The sequence below is a fragment of the Arvicanthis niloticus genome, chromosome 10, assembly GCF_011762505.2.
Source record: "Arvicanthis niloticus isolate mArvNil1 chromosome 10, mArvNil1.pat.X, whole genome shotgun sequence".
Taxonomy (NCBI): domain Eukaryota; kingdom Metazoa; phylum Chordata; class Mammalia; order Rodentia; family Muridae; genus Arvicanthis; species Arvicanthis niloticus.
In genome coordinates this window covers 68,070,200-68,095,611 of record NC_047667.1, presented here as the reverse complement: position 1 = coordinate 68,095,611, position 25,412 = coordinate 68,070,200, and the positions used below count along the sequence as shown (strand labels likewise).

At 42.3% G+C, this 25,412-nt stretch overlaps 1 protein-coding gene and 1 long non-coding RNA gene across 3 annotated transcripts in view; one reads left to right on the top strand and one right to left on the bottom strand.

Moving 5' to 3' along the window:
- Window positions 1-1,459: 1,459 nt before the first annotated feature.
- Window positions 1,460-24,155, bottom strand: Cd34 (CD34 molecule). Of its 2 annotated transcripts, none has more exons than XM_034513707.2 (8): window positions 23,972-24,155; window positions 14,710-14,877; window positions 13,807-14,066; window positions 12,322-12,402; window positions 4,335-4,491; window positions 4,042-4,094; window positions 3,702-3,866; window positions 1,460-3,136 (listed from the first exon to the last, which is right to left on the bottom strand). In XM_034513707.2, the coding sequence occupies exons 1-8, from the start codon at window positions 24,048-24,050 to the stop codon at window positions 3,122-3,124; spliced, it is 978 nt and encodes a 325-aa protein (XP_034369598.1). In that variant the 5' UTR covers window positions 24,051-24,155; the 3' UTR covers window positions 1,460-3,121. The 2 variants fall into 2 exon arrangements, with proteins under 2 accessions (XP_034369598.1, XP_034369597.1); XM_034513706.2 differs by having other exon boundaries at window positions 1,460-2,986; window positions 23,972-24,152.
- Window positions 23,637-25,412, top strand: part of LOC143443755 (uncharacterized) — a 36,122-nt gene continuing 34,346 nt past the window's right edge. The window contains exon 1 of the long non-coding RNA XR_013113023.1: window positions 23,637-23,894. This is a non-coding gene — a long non-coding RNA (uncharacterized LOC143443755). The remainder of the gene's footprint in view (window positions 23,895-25,412) is intronic.

Genomic DNA, 25,412 nt, shown 5'->3' with positions numbered 1-25,412 from the left:
GTTCTTTTTTTTTTTTAGGTTTTTTTTTTTTTTAGATCTTTCAAAAAATATAGTTCTAAACTCACTCTGAAACATGCCACTGGCATCAGGATACCCAATTAAAGGAACCTAGGAGCCTCTGCAGAAGAGCAGGAAGCTAAGATGAAAAGAAGCCTCACTTTCAGGACATCCTTCCTAAATCTGAGTTGAACTGAATGCATCTTTAAAGTCCTCTCCATTGTTACATTTCTATGCTTGTGTGTGTGTGTGTGTGTGCGCGCGCGCATGCACATGTGCGAGCCTGTTAATAATGCAGTAAATTGGACTAGACTCTCAAGGGTAGGACGACACAAGAGAGAAATCCAGTATACACAAAATACCAGTACTGAGGCTGAACAGTGGGAACCCAACAGGTCCACTAGATGGCGCCATTGCTGCATCGTGATTTTTAGGCCTGATGGGAAAGGGATGTTTTAGGAAGCAAATGAGGTAGATAATGGACACTACCCCATCTATCCCCAGAACATGCACACCTTTCCTCTCAAACCTTCACCCTCAACAACGCAGAGTAAAATGGTCCCGAGACCCAGCTACTATTTTTCCTCCCTCTAATGTTTCCAAGGACTCCATTCCCCGTACCTATTACTTCCAGACACCACGAACAAAAGCCAGACCCTTGGTCATTCACTGTAAAACATGTTATCAAATGGAGGCTAATGAGACTTGGACCATCTTGCCTTTCTCTGATCCCCCAAACTGCCACCACATTTGGGGCAAGGTCAAGCCTTATCCGTCAGTTTCCTTCATCCTAGGGAGGAGTTTCCATTAACAAAGTTAGACAAAAACTAGAAATAAATAGGTTGAAGATGTGTCTGATTTTGACAAGACTGGAGGAATAAATTTTTGTTTAGCCTCTAACCCCCTATGCACTTACGGGTGTTTCTAGAAGCCTCTGGGGGTTCAGCAGCACCCCTCCCCCACTTCCTGTGGCATGAGGGCAGGTCACCTAGAATCTGGTGTGAGCAAGTGCTTATGTATGGCTGCTGTAATCTGGGATTTGGTAGCCAGATCCAGAATAGACCTCAAATAGTCCTTCCGGGCTAAGCTATGAGCTGGGTTAGAGGATGCTCAGATAATATGGATCCATATATATATTTTACATGCCGCCACTCACATGCCTCCCTTCTCAGAAAGATGTTTCTGAATACCCAACATGCTTCAAATTTCACCCTTTTGAAAGAACATTGCAGCTTGCCCTTCTCCCTACTATGGAAAGTTTCCAGCCTCTCTGCCTCCCAATATGGAAAGGAACTTTCACAAAGTCACAAGTTCTGGGCATGCTGGCTGGTTCCTGTGTCCCTCCCCTATGCCAGTCTCTCCTCCTTGGTTGACCTCCCCCATACTGCCACACAATCTTCTCAAGCCCGTTATAGAAAACAGTAGGTCAGTTAGCACACTCAGTATTATATAGACCCACAGCAAAGATTTCATCATCACTTTAATTACATCATTCTCACTCATCAAGTTTATTCAGAAGAAAATCCACCCAGTCCTCTCATCTCTGGAAAGTTTTGTTCCTAGCCATCGTTAAAATCGGGACCCCTGTTCTCCCCTTTGGAAAAATAAGAGAAAGGTCCCTGGGTCCACCCAGGAGAGGAAGCATATAGTCTTTGTAGATATCCTAAAGCTCTGATCACAAAGGGGTATAAAATAGTGAAGGGGTTTGGACTAGGAAAGGCACATACAGAAAGGAATCTGCCAGGGGACTGAGGCCACAGCTCCCCCAGGAGTCAGAGGGAGGGGAAAGTCATATAGTTTAGAGAAGGCCAGGGGCCTCAGAGCAAGAGGATTCCTCTGAAGAGCTCAGGTCAGGACGTTTAGCTCAGCTTGGCCTGGTAGCTCAAGCCTGTAATCCAAGCTACATGGAAGCCTAAAGCAAGAGTTTAAATTTAAGGCCTGCCTGGACTATATAGTTCAAAGCAAGCCTGATCACATACTTGAGACCTTGTCTCTAAATAAAAAGAGAGAGGAGGGCTTGGGATAGCTCAAGGGTAGAACACTTGCCCAACATGTGTGAAGCTCTGGGTTCAATCCCCAGCAACAAAATAAACAAAAAAACAGAGGCTCAGTTCGAAGTCTAATTCCACTGTCCTGTCTACATTGAACCAATGAGACTTTCTGTTGTGGGCCCAAGGGATCAGGTTGAGCTGGTGCTCTAAAACATTGAGCAGGCTCCATCAGAAAGTTGTCCTGGCCTCTGTAGACAGACATTCAGGAACAGGTGAACAAGAGAGGAGTTGGTGACTAAATCCACAGTGTCTTGAAGTTATAAGGGATGTATTTTTTTTAGGGATATATTTTAAAATAGCACTTTTCTGGCTGTACCCTTGCAAGGGAGCACATGTCAGTGATTACCTTGGTTTCCCTAAAGTAGGGAAAGAAGAAGAAGAAAAAGCAAAGATTCCTGGGAAGAAGTTGTAGCTTAGAAAAGCTAGTCTTTTGGAGAGTTCCTGTGAAAAGGCAAGAGAGGAGAGGAGAAACAGGTTCAGGGCAAGTGCTACATAGCCACCAACCTTCTTGGCAGTTCCTCTAGACCTAGGCTTCTTCCCACCGCAACATGACCCAAAGGTCAGAGATTAGATTCAGAAAGCTGAATGTGCAGAGGGCAGTTTATCTGCCTCCCCAAAGGTGAAGAGTCCCAGGAGCAGTGTCAGAAGTATATGTAGTAGGAGAAGGTGAGACATGAGCTGAAGGCAGCATGAAGTCAGAGACAGAGATGCCACTGTCCTGGATACCACCCAGTTTTGCCCACCCAGCCAAATCACAGTTCTGTGTCAGCCACCACATGTTGTCTTGCTGAATGGCCGTTTCTGGAAGTGGCCTGGCCGGTCCCGTTCTCCTGAGCCCCTCGGGTCACATTGGCCTTTCCCTGAGTCTCAGAGGAGGCCCCAGGTCCTGAGCTATAGCCCTGGCCTCCACCATTCTCCGTGTAATAAGGGTCTTCACCCTGGACAGTATAGAAATAAAGTAGCATTATCTGGTAAGCAGGGTTGTGAGGTACTTGAGGAGAGCACAGAGGAAGTAGGAGTGGGGGCAGAGCAGGTGCAGCTACATGTGCAGCCTCTTTTCTTCCCAACAGCCATCAAGGTTCCAGCTCCTAGAGGAGAAAGGACAGAGGAAAGGCACCACACCATGTCAATATGGCTCAGTAACCAACCCCATAAGAAACAAGTCTCTGGGGCAGGAGAGCCTCCCCAGTAGATACCAGCCATTGGCAAGGATCGGGCTTCAGCTTTTCCCCTCCCTTTATCTAGAACACTTTAAGAGTAGACTTCCCTTCCATATGTCCCATGTTTGTGAGCAAAATGGCACCCACAGGGCATTTAATATGTTTACAAATAAGTACATCCAATTTAACAACTTATTCTTTTTCATCCAGCTGAACTATCTAGGATAAAATGAGTAGATGATACAGACCGTCAGCTGTGACATTGACTAGCAGATGGGCTCCCCCTCCCCCCAGTTTACCCTTCTACAGATTTGCTGTATGATATCCCTACTCTTTTTGTAAATACAGTGTCTTTATGCATGCATATCTCTATGCCAAAAATACCAAAAATATCTTTTATGGCATTTCTCCCTCTCCGTTTCATGTCATCTATGGGCCTCCCCAGAAGTTCATTATCTTTCTCATTTGCTTGACCCTGTACCCCCAAACTGACCAGCCTTTCTCCTGTGGGGCTCCAACTGCGACGGTTCATCAAGAAATAGCCAGTGGTTCCCAAGATGGCCAGCAGGACTCCTGAGGTGACCAATGCAATCAGAGTCTTTCGGGAATAGCTCTGGTGGCTCCCAAGGTCTTGTGTACTGAAGCTTTGGATCCCCAGCTTAAGGAAAAAACAAACGAATGGTAGCACATCACTTGTGGAAAAGGAGTTCTAGTGAGATGCCTAGACCACTCTTGATGGAACTCCCTGATGAAGACGGAAAGAGGAAAGGGGATGTCCGAAGAGGTCACCTGGCCCAGTGTTCCCCGTGATGTGCATCATCTTGTGAACATACCTTTTTCAAGTCAGACTGATGCTTTTCCATAAACTGGAGTTTGCTGGAAAGTTCTAGAATTAGAAACAGGGGTTGTTAAATCTAGAAGCTAATCCAGCTAGCTCATTTTGAGCTACCCTCCCATGTTGTCCTAGAAGCTCTCTTATCCAAAGTGGTTCATTTCAGCTAGACCTTTCTTCCTAGCACCTGTGGTTTCTTAAAATGAGGGATAGGAGCTCCAACCAGGATATTCTAACACGAGCCCCATTTAATTTTAGCCCTATTCAATCCAAAGCCTTCAAAGTGAACCTTACCTGTGCTATTGGCCAAGACCATCAGCAAACACTCAGGCCTAACCTCAGACTGGGATAGAAGCAGAGAGCAGACACCAGCACCAGCCTCAGCCTCAGCCTCCTCCTTTCCACACAGTATTTGGATTAGATCATCTCCCTTTTCCTTCTTAAAGTTCTCCTGGGAAGACAGAAAAGAAAAAAAGAAAAGAGAAGAAACCAAGAGGTGAAATTACTAATAACCCTGAACCTCATCTAGAGTCTCTGGTAAGAATTCTGATTCAAGTCACATTATTATGCCCTCCACAAGAAATCCTTCTTTCTGGAATTCCAATGTAAAATATCAATGCTAACTTATGTACAATAACACAGTAGGAAAAATAAGATGTGAGCATACAAACAGGAAATATTTCCTTATTTAATAATTGCCTGTATATGCATGCTGCTCAAATTCAATTCAGTATCACAACTGACACCAAATTAATGCTAATTAATAACAAAAAAGTTATCTTCTTCGTTGTTACACCAGCTCTAGATGATAGTAAAAAGCCAGCAAAGGTGCGGAGTGGAGAGAGCCTGTGAGTATTGACTAAACAATCTCCTCCAAGCATCTTCCTTCTTACCGTCCCAAGACTATATCAGCAAGTCCTGCTCACAATGACAAATTGTTTTCATTGAAAGCATAGAAACCAGTTTAATCAAATTTCCAGGTCTTCCTTCAGGTTGCTGGTGGTTCTACAGGACTCAGGAACTCAGGAGGTAAGGCTCCATCATTTTTAGCAACTAAGTCTCCCGAGTTAAAGGCCCTGGCTATATCCTTCAGAATGGGCTCTCCCCTTGCCTAAGACTTACTGTAGAGCCTCCCATCACAATGGCCTCCCTCACACAACACAAACCAAGACTTTCTCTGGTTTTGATGGCAGATGTGACAGGAGAATAATGCGTCATAGATCTGATAATATTCCTGTTAGGGGAAACCTGCTAAAGCGTATAACCATCATCGAACCTGAGCCTTCTGGAGAAGGCTTCTGAATGGAGGCAGGCCTGCTGCCCATAGTGAAGTCCAAAGATCTTTACAGTTGGAAGGGAGCCTGGGTATTTTCCTTTTGTTGAGATCTGAGGAAGGAAAGCCTTCTTTATGCCTACATCAGACAAAGTCAAGATTGGCCTTGGGCCCTCAGTGATTACAGAGAGCTGTAGGAAAAATAACTGGATATGAGTGAGGCCAGTAGGACGTGGCTGGCCTTACAAGCTCTCAACTTGGGCCAAGCACCTTCCTAACACTGTACTCTTCAGGTTAGGGGAGAGACAACAACTATGACTCAGGGTTCTTTATGAGTTTTTGCTTCCTGAAAAGACGAGGGGCAGGTCTCCCACAGAATCTAAACAAAATCTAAACAAAATGTAACCTCCTACCATTCTCAGTGCTAAGAAGCTGGACTTTGACAATATAAAGCCATTCTAACATTTATCATGCCCTGATAATGGCCTGCTATTATGCACTGTCAGAAAATGTGTGTGTGTGTGTGTGTGTGTGTGTGTGTGTGTCTATGTGAGGACATGGTGGAAGGTAAGAGAAGAAGCTATAAATTCCACATGATCAAAACTCTTGTTTATATATGTAGATATATGGCAGTTAAAATAAATGTCAGTTTCTATGGCTAATGCTCAATCTCAGGTACCTTTCACATCTTTATTTGGCTTTCCCACCAGTCTAGAAAGTGAGTACTGTAATTCTTTTACTTGTTTTATTTTACAGACAAGAAACTGAGGCACAAAGACTAGTTACCTTAAGAAAAGTATAACAAAGAACTGAAGTTTGCAAATAGGGCAAAGACACATCCAAATTGTGTTAGCAGAAATAACTTAGTGTGCTGAGGTAAAGGTAAAGCTGTCGGGGAGGCGGGGGTTGGCGGGGGGGGGGAAGCATGGAAGATAGTCTGGTGTGTGACAGTCTGCCCAGCCCCACTACAACTAAAATATGATGAAAACCCCAACCATCTCTGTTTTGCTCCATACCCTGCAAGACTCAACTCAAATCCCATGTCCTCCAGGAAGCAATCTTTGGCAAATTGGACACTAATGCTTGCTCTCCAGTTTTCTAGAGTCTTTTCAAGTCATTGTCTACTAGTCTGTGCTGGGCTCCTCATCTCTAAACTAACTGTGTGGTGACCACTACAATGATGTATAAAGTATTTAATACACAAGGATTCTGATTGGCACTAAACAATAGATATTACTATTATTAATAATAATCATAGTTCTCAATGTAATGCTTAGTGGGGCAAACCATGATCATCTTCTGCCTCATTGCTGTCATTTCTCTCTGACTAAACTGTAAGACTCCTGAGTGCCCATATGATGAGGGTGACAGTGCATGTTATGTGATTTTGCACCAATATCCCACTTATTATTGTATAAAATAAACAAAAGAACTCAAAAACTTGTTGTTGAACCTAGCGTCCCAACTTGTTGGCCTCTCCCTGGGGTCCTTCCACTCTACAATTAGTTTGTTGGATTAAATTCAAGGCAATAACAGTGACCGGCCTCCCACTCTGGGATCTACCAGCCCCAATGAATTGTGTTCGAGCTGGGGAGGAGCAGGTGGATCCTGAACAAAGCACAATGCTTCTCCGGATGCTTAGGATAAACATCCTCCCCCAAGAGACACTTCAGGCAAACACATGAGAGAGAGGTCAGGAAGAAGCCACAGAATCACCATTTTGTTTGGGAGAACCACATTTAAGAGTTTCTAACTACATCTGTACACATGTTACTTTCTTCTTCTTCTTCTTCTTCTTCTTCTTCTTCTTCTTCTTCTTCTTCTTCTTCTTCTTCTTCTTCTTCTTCTTCTTCTTCTTCTTCTTCTTCTTCTTCTCCTTCTTCTCCTTCTTCTCCTTCTTCTCCTTCTTCTCCTTCCTCTCCTTCCTCTCCTTCCTCTCCTTCCTCTCCTTCCTCTCCTTCCTCTCCTTCCTCTCCTTCCTCTCCTTCCTCTCCTTCCTCTCCCTCTCCCTCTCCCTCTCCCTCTCCCTCTCCCTCTCCCTCTCCCTCTCCCTCTCCCTCTCCCTCTCCCTCTCCCTCTCCCTCTCCCTCTCCCTCTCCCTCTCCTTCTTCTTCTGTAAGTATCACTAACATTTCTAGAGGGGCATCCTCAAATTTTCCAATGTCTCTTATCATATTAAAGAAACACATCAAATATTAGGGTGGACAAGAGGGTACAGGCATATTCATAGAGGATCTTTGAGATATTTAACAATGCTAAATTTCTAGGATCAATTGTCCCCCTTTGTGTTCTGAATAGGTTTTTTTGTTTGCTTCTTTTTTTGTCAACTTGACACAAGTTAAAAATTATTTGGGAAGAGGGACCCTCAATTGAAAAGATGACCCCATAAGATTGTTCTGTAGCCAAGTCTGTAGTGCATTTTCTTAACTAGTGATTGATATGGAGAGCCCAACCCATTGTAGGTAGGTAGGTAGTACCACTTCTGGGAACGTGGTGGTCCTGGACTGTCTAAGAAAGCAGGCTGAGCAAGCCAGGAGCAAGCAAACCAGTACGCAGCACTCCTTCATGGACTCTGCATCATATCTTGTCTTGAGTTCCTGCCCTGACTTTCAACCCTTTTCTCCTTGACTTGCTTTTGGTCATGGTACTTATCATGGCAATAAGAAACCCTACCTAAGACACCCTGCAGCCATCTATTTCAAAGTAATTTTATACAATTTACTTATTAAATTTGACAGTGCAAGCAAAGCCCATATCTTCATTGAGGAGACTGGAATATTAAGGGATTGTTGTTATAGGTTATAGGGTATAGGTTAGAGGTTAGAGGTTAGACAACAAGTGGGCAGAAGACATTAAATTGTGTCCAAATATTTCCAATAGACATTCCTCCTCCATTGGTTCTTCATCTGTAACTGATGTTTTCTGTACGGAAACTGACCTTTAGTGTTTGGGTAGTGGGCAAGGAGGGCAGAGGCTATATGTGATCAGAGGTTGGCAACAGCCTGCCTCAGAGGAAGTTGGTATAATGTGTAAGTGAGGTAATGTGAGCTGAGTAGACATGAACTTTGAAAAAGCAATTCAACTAACTGCCCAAACAGTTTCATCTTTGTGAGTTGTATGGATACAAACAGTGACTATAACAGACACTAAATAGATACAGTAGTTCTAAAAGTTATACTTGTAGCAAAGACCTTGAAATTGATATTTCTCCAGAGATACAAATGCCAAGGAGCACATGGAAAGATTTTCAATATCACTAAGCGCCAGGGAAATGTAAACCTAACCATAATGAGATAACTATTCACATCCATTAGGCTGGCTGTGCATTTAAAACGGAGAGTAGAGGTAAGCAGGTGCTAGCAAGGCTGCAGAGGAACTAGAGCCCTTGTATAATGTTGGCATAAATATCAAATGATGCAGCCACTATAAAAAAAAAAAACCCAGTGAGATGGACTGCAGTGTATAGTACAGAGAGCTTGCTTAGTATATACAAAGACCTGGATTCAATCTCCAAGAATGCAAATGAAACAAAAATATAGTAGTTCCTCTAAAATAGAATTACCTCACCATCTAGCAATTATGCAGCTTGGTATTTACCTCAGAAGTTTATATTAGGGTCCCATAAAACATGTCCATATGCGTTCATAGCCACCTGATTCACAATAGCCAACAGGTGAAAAAACAAGTGTCTATTCACGAATGAGTGGACAGACAGAATGGAGTACACATACATAATGGGATATTATTCTGTCTTAATCCAGAAGTAATTTAAGTTATAATCTACTTGTCTCAGTACCTAGAATAACCAAGTTTATGGAGACAGACAGGAGAGCAGTGGTTGCCTGCGGGTGGAGAACCATGTTACAGGAAGATACACAGAGTTCTAGAGAGACTGGCTGCAAGGTGTAGTTTCCGTGTTCAGCATTACTCGGTTTTAATTAGAAATTGTAACAGTAGTATTTTTCATGTTGTGGGTATTTTACCACAATTAAAAATGTTGATGAATTCCCCTGCACACATGACTACGACTTAAGAAAATAAAGTAATCTTACATTTTAAAAATGCTCTGTCCTGTTAGTACAGTCCCTCGTGTTGTGGCAACCCCCAATCATAAAATTATTTTGTTACTACTTCGTAACTGTAATTTTGCTACTGTTCCGAATCCTAATCTTGAGATCCTTGACCACAAACACAAAATTAAGTAGATGGTGAAGTGGAAAGAATGGAAATTAGACCCGAGGAGACCTCATGCTCTACTAACAAGGACTCTGAGATTAAACAACATGCTTGAAAACATGCTACTCCTTAGCATGGGTAAGATGCTTAGAAGCAAAGGATGCAGAACAGGAGAGTTAGGAGTTAGTGTTACAGAATGTATATACGAAAAGATGGGTCCACACAGGGAGAGCTAGCACCTTGGTGCCCATCATGCACCTTGCAACATGAGGGGCGAGAAGGCTGAGACCCACATACACAGTTATGTTGAAATTTGTATTAGGTAGGTATCAGTATCAAAAGAGTTCTGCAGAATGTGTTAATAGGGAAAGCCAAATCCTTAATGTTCCTAATTTGGGGTGTGGGTAGGGCCTGAGTCTCCCACCAGTACAGTGGTTCTTAATCTTCTCAATGCCTTGGCCCTTCAGTATAGTTCCTCGTGTTGTGGTAACCCCCAATCATAAAATTATTTTGTTACTACTTCATAACTGCATTTTTGCTACTGTTATGAATCCTAATGTAAATCTCTGTGTTTCCAATGGTCTTAGCCAACCCCCATGAAAGCATCCTTTGACCCCAAAGGGGTCGTGACCCACATGTTGAGAACCTCTGTACTAGGAAAGCCAATCCTTAAAAGCCCTCTGACAACAAAGCAGACACGCAACCTATGGCAGCTAGGAGGCACTATACCCTTTGCAATAGACTATTAGACTAGCAGGATTCAAGGAAGGGAATCTTGAAACATTGGAAGCCATGGCTAGAAATTCCAGATCCAGAGAAAAATTACCCCAGGAGGGCTGCTTGGACCTTGAGAGGAAGAGCTCTGAGGAAAAAAACAAGATATACAGTGATGGGAACACCAGAGAGTGACAACACTTCTCATGTGTTCTGTAGTGGTAGACTTTGTGAAGTGTGGAAGTCTTGTTATTGGCTCACATGTTGGGGGTGGGGGTGGAGGATGCTGCTCTATCCAGACCTTAATCACAGCTCCTCCACCAATTTCAAAGGAACACAGAGAGAGTTCTTTGGTCAGGAATGAAGCAGACTGACAGCATAGACCACGGGTAGAAAGAGCAGTTCTTTCCACCAGTTATCTTAGATGATGACCCCAGTTATATGTGATCTTGAGAACAGCAAACTGATATGAAAAACATTTTGCAGTTGTCTCTAAACCCCGAGCACAAAGAACTAGCATTCTGACACAGACTTGTGTAATACCACACACACACACACACACACACACACACACACACACACACACACAAATGAAAGAACACACCATTAAGATGATAGGCAAAATGAAAATGATGGTATGATTTTGTCTTTACTTTCAATCAGTAAGGTTAAAAATTGACATCAGGCACACATTAATTGTTGCTTGTACTTTGCCCATTTATATCTACCCTAAATGTTTTTGAAAACTGCACTGAGTTATTTAATTCTAAAAACTTGTATTTATGATTTCTGCCACTTTTAAGTGCTCTAAGTTAAAGGATCCTTTTAATATGTAGTTTAAAAAGATTTGTAAGTCAGAGGTACCCACCTGATAGCTGCAGGTAAGAAACCAGTTATTTGAGTAGCCAAAATAAATAAGGAATGTTCCCTACAGCCTAAAGTCTGTCTAAAACATGCAGCCAGCTGTTACCTACAAGTTTCCCTTCACTACATTCCCAATTTGTAAGAAAACATTTTACTGTAAAAGAAAATAGCACTTTTTCTTTCACATCCATTCTTTCTCCAGGGCCTTGTTACTGTCAGGAAATAGGATTTCCTGTAACACAGGAAATTCACACCATGCCATATACATTCTAACCAATGCAGTCTGACAAGAAAATGAAATTAAGAATCACTATTGTTTTTTAAAAAAATGAGAAAAGTAACACATCACAGCAGATGCCTTGGAAGTTCACTTTAAAAATGAAAAAGGACCAACCAAGACGCTCCTAGTATTGACAGATTTAAAAAGGACACAAACTTAAGACTCTAATAATTTTCTAATATTTACACAATAGCAAATTATAATATATGCTAGGATACATATATTAAATTAATATATTTAAAATTCATCAAACTTAGAGTAAACAAGGTTGGGGATATGCCTCGGCAGCAAAAAACTTGCCTAGAAGGTACAAGGTCTTGGGTTCCATTCCTACCCAAAAGAAAAAAATATATGTTGAGGGGGAGTGGGAACAAATAGGGAAACATTTTAAATTAAAAAAAAAAGATAAAAGATACAAAATAAGAGTAGGAAAAAAACTCAAGGATTTCAGACAAGTTCCTATTCAAACTTGTGTGACTTTTTAAGATTTTTCTTCTAAAAAAAGAGTTGAGAACCATACTTTTGTGGTATAATTAGGAAAGATTTGGTTTGTTGGATATTAAAGGCACTGTAATATAACAACACGACAAATTTAAAATGGACAAATACAATACCTTTGAAGTATCAGGTCATATAAAAATTTAATATAAACACAAGAATAAATTCAGTGTGCACTAAAGAGTTACATGTAACTCTTTTGTTGAATGGTTCATATCTGGGCAATGACAAGGACTTTCTCAATATAAAAGCAAGGTTAAATCTGACATCAAATAATAACATTTTATTTTAAATTGTTTTTGCCCAACTTGCTCACTAGATGGGGGCCTCTGACTACCCAAATCCAAGGCTTAATATCAGAAATAGCCTGACTCTGCTAAGCTCCCAGATTCCTTATTCAGAGGAGGACAATCCAGGGTATCTTCAGGGTTTCAGAGTGGTTGGGGATTGTGGGAAGAAAACCAAGGCCAACTTACACAACTAGATGCTTCACTTAGTTCCAGGCAGATGCCCTGAGCCAACCTCACTTCTCGGATTCCTGAACATTTGATTTCTCCCTATAGTAAAAGAAAAACAAAGTGAATATGCAAGTATCCTTGCCCTCATCTCTTCCCCGCCTCATTCCTGACAAGGTCTTCTCTTGAAAAGTTTAGGAAAAAGGAAATTTAAAGCTTGTCCGAGTCCTAGAGATTTCTATTATTTACTTCATTACTTCTTTTTTTGAGACAAAGTCTTATTCTATAGCTCAGGGTGGACCAGAATTCACTATGTCGCTATCAGGCATCGACTCATCATTGTCCTGCCTTTAGGTTGTTGTGATTTCAGACATGCCCAGTGAGATTTGAAATCAACATTGAGCACCCTCAATCAAAAACTTCAGAATATAAGATGTTTGAAAATCTAAATCTTTGTGATCCCTAATGTGGTGCTGCAAGTGGAAGGATACACACTACAGACTTTTGAGTGTATAAAATTATTGAAAAGTATGATATAAAATGACCTTTAAATTATGTGCATATGGTATATATGAAGTACAAACAAGTTCTATGTTTTGATTTGTGTCTTATCCTCAAGATATCTCATTATATATTGTAAAATCAAATGAAATATTCCAAAATAAAAAATCTGGATGAAAGATTTTAAGATAAAGGGTACTCAGGGTGTAGTTACATTGTTCCCATATCATAAATGTCTCCCAAGAGAAAATCAGGCCTTTTGTTAACAAATCTAGATCATAAGCAAAAAGCTATCTGCTTATCTTGGGAACCCCGTTTTAGGTGATGCTTTAAGGGTAAAAGAGGAAATTGTTTTGTTTTTCTCCTCAGTCAATTACACACAGACAATGGGGTGGCCAGGCAGCTGTTGGTGACACCCGTTTTTCTCTTGGCCTCGAAGAGTCTTTACATTTATCTGCTACCTCTTTAAAAACAAACAAAAACTAGGCCCCTGGTGCCTGTCTGTAGCCCACATGCTCTAATTTCTCTCCTTCAGATTGAAAGCTGGTGATTGCCACAGGCTCAAGGCCAAGAAGGCCAGACTGAACTCACCACCCCTATGTCCAGTTCTCAATTCTGCAGATGACATCCTCACTGCCATCCTGTGTCTGGGACCGCCACTCAGCCCTCACATATATGAGAAATACTTTGCCCTACATATTTTAAGAAAGGCAATCCCTAAATATTTTAAGAAAGACAGGGGACAGATACAAATGTTACCGATGGGAAATGGTACCTCTAAAGAATTAGAGAACTAGAAGGATCTCTAAGAATCTCCCCCAATTGAAAAACCTAAAGCACAGACCCAACTTCTCATAGGACTCCACCCTCTCCTCCCCATCTTCCTCCTGACTCGCCTTTCTAGCAATATAAGGTACATATTCCATGTTGATTCCAAGATAACTAAATCTCATGTTCTTATGAGCAATGAGGCATAATCTGCCATTTGGGACCCAACTCACCTACCTTAATGGCATTTGGGGTAGAAGATGATGTGTAAGCATATGGCTCAGTGGGTGATGTCATCTCAAAGCTGATATTAGTAGGTGAATAATCAGAAACATTTACAAATGGCAGGGTGGGCTTCCAGGTCATCTCTGAAGTGGAAACACTGTCTGAAGTAGAAGCCAGTATGACAGTTGGGGAAGTCTGTGATTGTGAAAAATTGTGTGGCATTTCAGAGCTTGAAGGGATCCCAGAGGTATCTGTAAAGTTGACTGTAGTCTCTGGAATACACCAAAACAGTATATATGCATCTGCACAATACACTCAGAAACACACAATCTCACTTTCTGGATTTCTGCACAGAAACAGGAATTTAGTGAGGTTATAGTTACTTTATATTTTAATCCCGACCCAACTCATTTCAAGCCAGCTGTTAAAACTATAGCTATAATATAAAACAAGGGTGTCAACTCTTTTACTAACATTGTAACATGATGTTATCATCACAAATGTGCTGGACCTCCTTTGTAGCTAACCTGAGATGCATGAGGCCCACAGGTATCAGATTAGCCATGCAAGATCTAGAATGTAGCCAAGGTGCACTCCAATTCTGAAACTGAAAATTTTATCTTGCAGAAGACCTTTAGTTAGTTTGAACCTAGACCCATCTTCCACCACTTAGAAGAGAACAGAGATATCCATCAATGGAATCCAATTTGATCCTTACTTATACTAGCTGAACTTAGCATTAGTATGAGAATAAGTCCTTTTCTGGACCCATTTGTCATGTATGGCCTACAAATGTTTCCAACACAGAGAAAGTCATTTAGAAGTTACTTAAGAAGACCCTTTCTTGAATCATTGGTTTGTATGACCCCATCTGTGGTTGGGAACAGGCTATACTAGCCGAGAACTTCTGGTTACCTGAGATGGCTGGTATGGTCTTACTGCTGTTCTGATAGATCAAGTAGTGGCTGGTATTTCTAGGGATGCTGGATGTGATGCTTTCCTCAGTGGACTCATTTGTAGGAACTGATGAAGATGTTCCTTGGGTAGAAGTCTCCGTGGCAACAGAAGTCAAGTTATTTAGATCTGTGAACCCAGAGGTTACAGGGAAATAAGGACAAGTTAGAACCCGACCTTCCTAGTGCCTCATGAAAACACCTGATTCAACTTCATTACTTTTGGTGAATCTGACTGGAACATCCCTGCTGCCCATGATAATGGAGAAACACTAATGATATATTCCTAGACATCAGACTAGTTTCCTATTTCTAGGCTTTTCCTAATGAAATATCTTGAACATTTATAAACACAGGAATGTCATAAATAACTTAAAACGGTAGCAACACAGAGATATAAGTCAATGTTTGTAATGTATTTACCAAGATACAAAATATACAAAATATCACCTATATAAACATTACAAGGATTGAAAACGTGAGAGAGGCTATGTTCCTAGCTCCGTTTTATACACTTTTCTTTTTTGGTCAAGTTCTATCGAATATATTAGTTATCAGAAATAATCTACATACATACTTTCTCTATGAAAATCCCCTTAGCTAATTTTTTATTCTCAGTCTTGCTCATTTACAAACTTCAGGACCGTCAAACCCATTGTCCTTTCCTTTAAATGAAGACCTCAACTACAGTGAGCAACCTGGAGACTGCTTTCAAGAAGTTCTCCACTGGAACTCACCTTGATGGGACTAGAGAACTAAGGTCTGGTTTCTCATTCTGCCTCATAGAAGGAAGACAGAGAGCTTTGCCAGAGCCACATATTTTCAAGCATGCATACCTCAGTTTAATCCTTAAATATAGGTTGTTCATCTATTTTTACATGAATTGTCAGGAAATCAAACTACTAATGATTCTTGCTCCATGAATTCTCTGAATACCTAATTCCACTAGTGTCCCATATGTACATGCAAGATGCTCCACACTGAACCTGAGTCATGTGAGGGAAGAAAATAAGGGAAGTGGGCTGGAGTCAGACTCATTAGTAGAAAGAAGAGGAACGAAGTAGACTGGGGCCAGAGTTGTGGCCAGGAAGAAGAGAAGGAACGCAAGCTGGGGCCAAGGCCTATCTTGTCCTGACCAGCCACATAAGAGTGAATTCCAAAAATGTTAAAGTTCCAGAGTCAAAGTTAGCTTCCTCCGTGACTGAGAAGGTGTATGTTAAGGGATGGGGATGAGCTCTTTAGTTTACAAGTCTGCTTGCTACTGTTTGGGAAGATGGTAAAGGTGGGAGATGGAACCCTAGCTAGCACCTATGGAAAACATTCTTGGCCTTGGGTTGACTAGAAGCTAAAATTCTGACTTCCTTCTAGATGTTTACAAGTTGGCCTCAGCTACAAATGTGAAGCTCAAGCATATAAGAGGATGTGGGCCTCTTGGTGAATTGCTCAGGAACAGTGTCAGGCTCCATAGCTGACAACTGTAATACCATTTGCAAGGACAGCTGAAGTATGTCTCTAAATTTTCCTGACTGAAATCTAGCTCTGTATTTTTTTTCCATTTTCCAAGGTCAACAACAATGTAAGCTGTTTGCTATTGCCATCAGCATCTAGAGGGAAGTCAGAATTTTAGCTTCTAGTCAACCCAAGGTCAAGAATGTTTTCCATGGGTGCTGGCTAGGGTTCCATCTCCCACCTTTACCATCTTCCCAAACAGTAGTAAGCAGACTGCATTAATATTGACCACAGAAATCATGTTTTAGTATGTGTCAGGTAAGTATGGGAAAAGTATTATTATTGTCTTCATTCTAAAAATGAAAAACTTAGGTCACCAAGTTGTTGGTCAGGGGAAGAATATAGGCCATCTGGACAAGAAGCAGAGAATGTAGGTCTTGGCGACTTGGTAGTTGTTACGGATCTCAAAGCCTTTGTAGACAGCAGGATATATGTGTGTTCCTATTTAGTTTAGATACGGAAGTCAACCTAAGCTACTTCTTTCTTAAGATAGGGCCCCACCAATCTGACCCTAAGACATGAATTTATTACAAGGGCAAGTGGTGGTAACATTCAGACAATGAATTAAAGGAATCATATTTTCAACGTACCATTCTAAGATATCCCTTAAATTCTCCTTTGAAACCTTTCTTTCTGCCCACACCCTTCTTGCTCGACTCAAATACGTCAATTCCTGGGAATCCCATCTGGTCTAGGTTGGCCCAACCCCAAAGGAAACCAGGCCTGACTGAGATGATGTCATGCTTTTGAACCCCTCCCCCAAGGGGCCTCCTTCACCCAGACAAACAATTTTGAACTTTTCCAGATGTGAAGAGATACCCGCTGCTAGTTCTAAAGACAGAGGTCCCTGTTCCAGAACAGTGAATCAACTCCAGATCCAAGCTATCCATGGACCCACTGGGGATGGGTTCCCAGCTGTAGCAGCCTCATCCCTCCCACTCTTTGGCCAGGTTGCAAATGAAAAGAGGACCCAGGAAAGATATATAGCTCCAAACCTAGAGTAAGCAGCAAAGCTTGTGAAGCTACTGGAACAGAACAAAGAAGAGAGAAAAGCAAGGTTAAGTGAAGAGCTATACAAGAACTAGCTTACCATAGGGACTACCATAGCCCTAGGTCAGAAGCCACTCCTGACTTATCAACTGCTGCACAGGTTCTTCTGTGATGTGTCCCTGGGCCTTAGCCTCTAGGGCTCTTCTGCAGAACTAATGGGCCATAAAGAAGGCTCTACTAAGGCTGGAATGTGTTTTGTTTTGTTTTGTTTTGTTTTGTTTTGTTTTTGTTCTCTCTACCTATATCCACTACCTTAAAACCATCAAACCCTGGGCTTCTTTCTCCAAATTTCTGATTCCTATGCTTGAAAGGAATAAGAGAAGCCTACACTCCCTGAAAGCCTTTCAGATGTTGAAAAACAAAGGACCATTCCACATGGACACAAGGAAGAGCCCTTCTCTCACACCTCAAAAAAGATAGATTAACTCAGAACTAAGTAAAATCTTGCTCCTGAATTTAGTTCCTAGTCTGTTCTGTGACACCTCAAAGACTCTATTTAACCTAGTTATTCTAGTAGCTATGTATGTGTGTGCACCACATATGTGCCAAAGGGGACCAGAGGAAAAGGTTGGAACCCCTGAAACTAGAGTTACAGATGACTGTAAGCTGCCAAATGGAGGCTGAACCTGCAATAACAGCAAGTGCTCTAAATCACCAAGTTACCATTCTAGCTTCTTCCTTGTCAATCTTCACTTAACAAACTTGGAACAAGACAGGAGACCAGCTATTGGAAAGTTATTAAATGAGGATTTGAGGACACCAGCAGATGTAACACCAAGAATTTTTGTAGAGAAATTCACACACTGATCTTATAGGTACTTAGGTAATACAATATTAATACAAGCCTAGAATTAATATAAGCCTAGTTATCTTGATATTCCAGTGAAAGTGGAAAATTAGAAACATATAGGAAAAAGCAACAGCTGAAAACTAAGAAACTGAAATTTCAAAATGAAAAACAGACACTTGAATCATGGAAGTTAAAGTCCTTAGGGTAGGTACTCTGAAGAAGGAAAGGCATGTGTAATACATTTTGAAAAAATTTTTACTTAATATTAGTAAACTGAAGATTTATATTTTTATTCCAGTTTTTATTATATATGTATAAATATATATATACATATATATACACACACACTACAGTTTTGTCCAGTTTTGATAAAAAGGTTACATATTCTAAAAGATTCAGTAAGTTATTACTTAAATAACCAATTTTCCATACATTTTTGGTCTAATTTTTTCAGATATCTTTAGTTTTAGAGTTTGGGAGGTGTGTTTGTTTGTTGTCTTATTTTTCTTTTAGAGAGGTGTCATGTAACCCAGGCTAAATAACACTGTATGCAACTCACTTTAGATAAGGATGGTGTTGCCCTCCTGTTCCCCCTGCCTAAGACTCCTAAGTGCTGAGATTCCTGGGGTGCACCACCACACCAAGCTAGTTTTAGTTCTTTTCTGATGATATTTTCTGATTACCTCCTCAGCTAGCCCCTAGACAGTACAACATTTTTGAATATATCTGGTGAAGTCACATCCCTGAAAGGTGAGCCACTGGACCACCAATCTGAAGCCAGAACTGCCCAGAGACAGAGGCCAACCAAGCCTCGAATGTAGATGCTCCAGGTGCTTCTCTCCTGTGTTCTAGCTATGCGGCTCCAAGGCAATTGAGAATTTTTAAACTTCTCCAGTAAAATGAAATCAAAGTAGGCCCTGCCTCCTGGTTGTTCTGAGGAACAAAGAAGGTGAGGAAATACAGAGTAGCCAGACTGTCTGGTCTTTGACTGTCGTTAAGAAAGGGCCCTTCCTTCTGCTTTTGCAGAGCAGAACTTATCTCTGCCACTCATCTGGCACAAAGTCCCACAAGTCGCTTCCTCAGGAGGGGTTTAACTGTCTTTCTCCTCACTTCAGTTATAAATTTTCTTGAATGTCAAGACTTTTCTTTTTAACATACATGTGTTCTATTCAGGATGCTTGGTAGATCCTGCAGTGCTGGGAGAGACAACAGGGTTCAGCAGTGATATCACTCTCACCACCTACAGCATTCTAGTCTTATTCTAATACTCTATGGTTTGTTATTATTTATTACTATTTATGTGTGAATGTGTGTGACAGAGTGGAGGGAGAGAGGGAGAGGAAAATAGATAATAGATAGATAGATAGATAATAGATAGATAGATAGATAAGAGAAAGAGAGAGAGAGAGAGAGAGAGAGAGAGAGAGAGAGAGATGAGTGCAGACAAGGATGTACCACAGCACACACAGAGGTCAGAGGAAAATTTACAGTCATTTTTTTCCCTACCATTTGGGTTCTGGGGATCAAACTCACGTCCTCAAACTTGCATGGCAAACACTTTTACCCATTGAGCCATCTTGCTGGCCCTAATGTTCTGTTTAAAGAGGAAAATTTATTAAATTAGGGAGTGGCTGTATAAAGATAGCCAATTATCTCCGTATAATGAGGAAAATTCTAGAATCCAAGTCACATTGCCAAAGATTTGATTTTACTTCATCCAGATCAGGAACTGGCAAACTATAGCTCCGAAGACAAGTTCTGTTTTGGGGTTGATATTGTGTGGCCAGTCAGTCAGTCGGTCAAGCATGCCATCTATATTTTTCAAGTGTCATAAAGTAATACGGAGTCATATGCATCAGAAGCCACATCCAGACCCAAAGCCTGGGATGCTTTCTGTCTCGCCTTTCATAAGAAAAGTTGGTAAATAACCCTCTTGGAGACTAATTTCACTTTCATAGTATGTGCATTTTTTTTCTTAAGCACCACAAACATGCAAAGAATCTTACAAAGTTCTGAAGAAAACACAAAATAAGGGGTCACTTGACTCCTTTGCTCCTTTCGGCCTTAGCATTGTTGCGATTCACACAAATCTCTTTAGGACTGGGTCTGACTAGCCAGGTCTTCAGGGATTTTCATGAAAACTGGATTCACTTTGGGACAATCCAAATAATAGAAGTGGGACAGCGATAAGATGTTAGAAAAAGGCTAATTTCACAGTGACTCAGGAAGAGAACTAAATGCAGTTTGTTTGGTGTTTCGTTAATGGGAAGAGCTCATTAGTAGGTAAGTGAGCATTCAAAAAAATCTTATTAGAGTTACTTCACACCTGTTACGTTCCATGAGTTTGAGCCATTGCTGGACTAGAACAAAGGGCTGGACAGAAACTTTCCTTAGTCTCGAGGTAAGGCGGAGTTGTCAGCATAAACTAGCCTTGAGCGTCCACACTACACTGAGATTTCCCCATTGTATTCAAATAGCTTGTCTTCATCCCTTCACTTCTGTGGATCCTCAGGAGGCCTACATGTCTTCTACTAGCCTTCCTTTAATTTTTCGGGTGCCACTCATTCCTGGATGGCAGCTTAGTGCCATGGTCACTACAATCATCTCTGCAGGGCAGCCAGCCAAGCACCATTTTCTCCAGTATCCCCAATTCCTTCTCTGGCAAACCTGCTATGCTTGGGCAATTTTTGCTCAAGGTTTAAAAGCATGAAGTGAAACTTCAGGGTAGCCAGAAGAGACAGTGGCATGGCTCGAAATGTTAGTTAATACTGTGCTAATAAAGCTATTGTATAAGAAATCTTTAAAGCTTCTAACTCTGCAAGAGCTTCCCCTTTCTGTGTTTACCTTGAACTCTGGAGTCCTTCTACCTTCCTCTCTTGACCCACCCCAGAATAAGACTCTACTTCCCACTTGGCCACCCTGCCTCCTGCCTGCCCTTGAACATTGAAAACTTGTCTAACGTTCTGGGATTTCTTACCCAAAGAACCGTTTACACATTTTCTTAAGCAATGGAGCAAACTACCTAGAGATAACCACTTTTCTAAGAGGCTTGCTTTTATTTTCCACGCCAGGAAGCAGCAGACTTCCCAGTTAAGCCAGGAGGCCTTTTCCTTTGCATCATTAAGGAAATGACTCATTCCCTGCCCATCCCAAGTGTAGGTCCAGGAAAGCACCTTGCCAGGCCTTGCAATTTGTTTGGATCCCTACACTACCCCACCCCAAGATGCATGTATCATTCTCCCTGTCACACAGCAAGGACACTCGATAGCAAATTTAAAGATACTATGTTTTTATGTTTTAGCCAACATAAGAAAAAAAAATATTATCATCTGAAATATCAAAGCCTCCCCCTACCCATAATATGTAAATTCTGTCTGGCCACTATGAACATTTCTTTTGGAGATAAATTTGTGTTCTTTTTCCATGCCTTCATATTTTAATTTGCCACATTACGGGGCATTTAGTTGGATGAACCAAAGTCAACGAGAGAAGGAAACCCAAGTACTGGAGCCTGGAGCTGGGGAAGCCTGAAAGTAAGCTTAGGTCCTCAGGCCCAAAATCCAAAGGAAATCAGGCAAAATCATAAACAGTGAAATCTGCTCCCTTTTTGCTTATTTTTTTTTTCCAGGATTTTGTCCCCAACTTTATCTGCTACAATTTTGACACTCTTTTGGCTCTGAGCTTTTGGAGACAAAGACCACTCATGAAAGGAAAGCAGTAAGGACAACACAAATGAACAGGCCCAAGGGGGTAGAGCCAAAGGGATAAGGGAGAGGCCTGGGCTCTTGCCTCTCAGCCAGGCTGGAGGGTTGACCAAGATGAAGTACATTTGCAAAGGCTGTGAAACCTAGTCTAGTCCTCCAAGGGGGAGCACTCAAATCACTGAATTACTTGGCAGTCCCCAAACTCTTGCTCCTTTTTAGCATGTAACAGGGAGTAAAGGATGGAGTCTTTTCCCTTCTGGAAAAATAGAAGTATTTTCTCTTTTCTTTTTCCCTCTTACATGCAGCCCTGGGCAGGATATAGTTGTAGAGTCATCAGATTCAAAGACTCCAAGGGAGAGAAGGAATGCGAGTAGAAGCTGGAGGTAGTGTTGGAGTAAGGGAAAAGATGGGCCCTGGGGAAGCATACCCAGGTAAAAAGGGTTCCTAGTTCCCTGAAAGACTTTTAGGTCAGCTGGAACATGGAAGTATTGCCTGGTGGTCCCCAGTCACAGCCCAGACTCTGGTCACTGATCTCTCTTGCTCCTGAGGAAGTGACACTGTGGTTGTCTAGGAGGCATTTACACTAGCTTCTCACAGGACAGAAAAGACCTATCTCTTCAGACTACACCACTCCATTCTACACCAAATTTCCCAGTAACCACAGCACAGCTGTCTACTGTGGGCATTTTAAATTACATAATTCATTGGTTTAAATTATTCCACAATTTATGGCAGGACAGAAAAGAATAGTATTAACAAACAAAAGAATCTCAACACAAACCCTGGGAAGTTCTTGGAGAAAGTACAGAGCCTTGGCTGGCTTATGAAGTCTAGCTGGGGTGGGAATGGTGGCCCCTGCCCTGCCCTGCCCTTTACCCTAAAGCTGAGACACTGTTATCTTCAGCATATTTCCCCAAGGTTTGCAGAGGTTCTTATGCTCTCTCCACCCTGCTCCTTTCAGCCCAAGACAACGCTGACACTGGCCAGCTGAGGAAATAAGAAAAGACAGCACTCCACCCAGGCTTGGGTCAGTGCTGAGCTGAGTAACCAAAAAGAGTAAGTTCAGAGCATCTGATGAGGTCTCCAGCCCATGGTCACCCACCTGTGCACAGTGAGGCATCATTCTGGGCATTTAAGTCTAAGCAAGTTTTACTTCAAAAGGGTATGTCCAGGGCTGCCAATCAGGTGAACCCAGAACCTAACTCAACTTCTCCTCAGCCAGCTCTCTTTGGGGTGGACCCAAAGGCAACAGCACAGAAGACTGGGAGCAAAGAGGTCTTGTGGGTAGATCTAGGTCACTCTACAGAGCCATAGTGAGTGACCTTTAAGATACAATGGGGATTTAGGAGCCCCGAAGGGTTAAACGCAAAATGATTAATTTGCAACACTGAAAAACCTCTAAGGACATGAGTTGAGATGAAGAACAATACCCCCCAATGCAATAAAGTTTGCTAGAGACTGAGTGAATACTATTTTTTTTTTTGCCAACTTAAGAGGGGAAGAGCTTGAGAAGTAAGAGTATGCGTGGGCAGCAGGAGGTGTCTTGGCCTGTCCACTAGCTTTAGAATCTGAAGGGAAGCAGAGCAAGAAAATTCCAAAGAGCCATGAATGTGTGTTTGTGCATGGAGAAGACTGGTGAGCAGAAGGACTTGGTGTGTGTATGTGCACCCAACCACCTCCCTAGTAGCTAGCATCTGCATGGTTTCTGCAGGGGCGACTCGACTCTAGCTTTCTAATCTAAAATTTAAAATTGTCCTTTTTTTTTTTCTTCTCTCTCTCTCTCTGCCTGTTCTTTATTCCAGACTCCTCCACACTAACGTCCCTCAGTCCTCCTTGAAAGTCTCCTGGCCCTTATTGGGAATGGCTACCTTCACGAATTCTTTATGTTCATGTCCTGGGAATAGTGGGTGCCTGGACCCTTCTCTGGACCACTCTGGGCTCTTGCTTCCTCAATTAAGGAGAGTTACAGAACTTTTCCTTCCTCTGCGTTCTAGCTCCAACTTTGAGCTTTGCACCTTCAGCCACGCAGAGGAGCTGGCTTCCCTCAGCACTACCAGAGTAAGCTCACATCTAGTTCCAGCGCAGGATTCCCAGGTGAGGTCAGCGGCCGGGGGTCTTCCCTCCTCCCGGCCCATAGCCTGGCCCCTTGGCCCTCAGCTGTTAATACTCACGCAGCAGACTCATCAGGCAGAGAGCTACCCAGCCCCATGGCAGCAGGAGCCCCGCGCGCGCGCCCCTGTGGACCTGCATTCTCGTGCACCGCTCTGGAGATGCGCTCGGTGCAGGAGGCGGCCCGGCGCGGGACGCGCTCCTCCGCCCTGCGCAGGGGTGGGGGATACTGGCTCTCCTCCCCTGCTCCCTGTCCGGAGGGGGTGGGGGATGCTGGCTTATCCCCTCCCTGTTGAGTCTTGGCGAGGCCAGCCCCTCTCCTTGGCTGTTGCCTGAGTTCCCGTCAATCCAAAGGCCCTGGACCTGAGCAGTGAGGTTGGGGCTGCAGACAGATGACCTGGAAGATTGCCAAGTCAGCCGCTGGCTAACTGGGCAGATTGGGACAGTAGGTTTTTGAACTCCCCTACTTCACTTTTAACCCTGTGTCATCTCGGCTGCGTCTGGGCAGGGTCAAATTTCTCCTTTCTGATTTCTTTATTTTCAAGTTTTAAGTGTGGTAGGGAACCACTGTCTACGCCTGAGTTTACAGGAGTCGGCTTTTCAGCTAAGCAGGAAATAACACAAATCCAAGACACCTTTAATGATAGTCACAGTGGAATCTGTGCTGCATGTTAAAAGTGATCAGGACATGAATAGAACACTAATAGCCTTTTCACAGGTCCGGCCCATCTGTTATCCTACCATCTCTGTTTTACACTCATTTTCCAGCTAAATCCACGGAATTTGTATTAATGTTCCTGTGATCATCCATAGTTTCTTAGTTGAGTCATAGCAATCGCCAATACCATAAAGATGGTATAGCTACTCCATAGCACGTGGCTTTTCTCCAGTGTCCCCTCTCTAGCCCTTTGATTTAAGTTTCCTGATTCTATGGGAGCATTTCTTGCCCTCCCTTCAGACAAAGGATTCCTTGGATTCCTACCCTCTCCTACCTAACAAACCTTCGAGCGATCGAGCGAGCACTCCTTTGTGCTTTCCAAAGCCATGGTTCTGCATGCTGATGCACTGGATTGCAGGATTCTAGTGGGTCAGACTAGTCACAGGTCAGGAAGATTAAGCCAGGAGCAGAGAAGAGCAAGACAAGATAAATGATAGCAGCAGGCAGAAGTTAAGGTAAAGCCCGAGACACTTGGCCCTACTTTCCCCATACTGTCTGGTCACATAGCCTAAAGGGAGAAAGAAAGATCAGAAGAACACCCTGGAGAAATTTTTGTATTTATCCCTCTGAAGATCTACCACCACGAGGAAAGTAGATTTCTTTGTGTTGTCTGTCCTGGGCCTAATTATACCTTTGGGTTGAGAAGAAGAAGAATATCAATCCTCAAATCTATACTCTTATTCTGTTACATATCATACCGTTAAAACAAGGAGCAGAGATTTTCATCATAATAAAGGCAGAGGCTGACTGAATACAATGACATCAAGTGAGTCTCTGTCAAAGTG

What these genes read in the sequence shown, in the direction of transcription:
- Cd34 (XM_034513706.2), bottom strand. Translation starts at nt 24,050, where the DNA reads ATGCAGGTCCACAGGGGCGCGCGCGCGGGGCTCCTGCTGCCATGGGGC. An exon ending in GACCATACCAGCCATCTCAG is followed by an intron (nt 14,067 to 14,709) that starts GTAACCAGAAGT and finishes GGTGTATTCCAG; the next exon opens with AGACTACAGTCAACTTTACA. An exon ending in ATCAGTCTGACTTGAAAAAG is followed by an intron (nt 3,867 to 4,041) that starts GTATGTTCACAA and finishes TTTTTCCTTAAG; the next exon opens with CTGGGGATCCAAAGCTTCAG.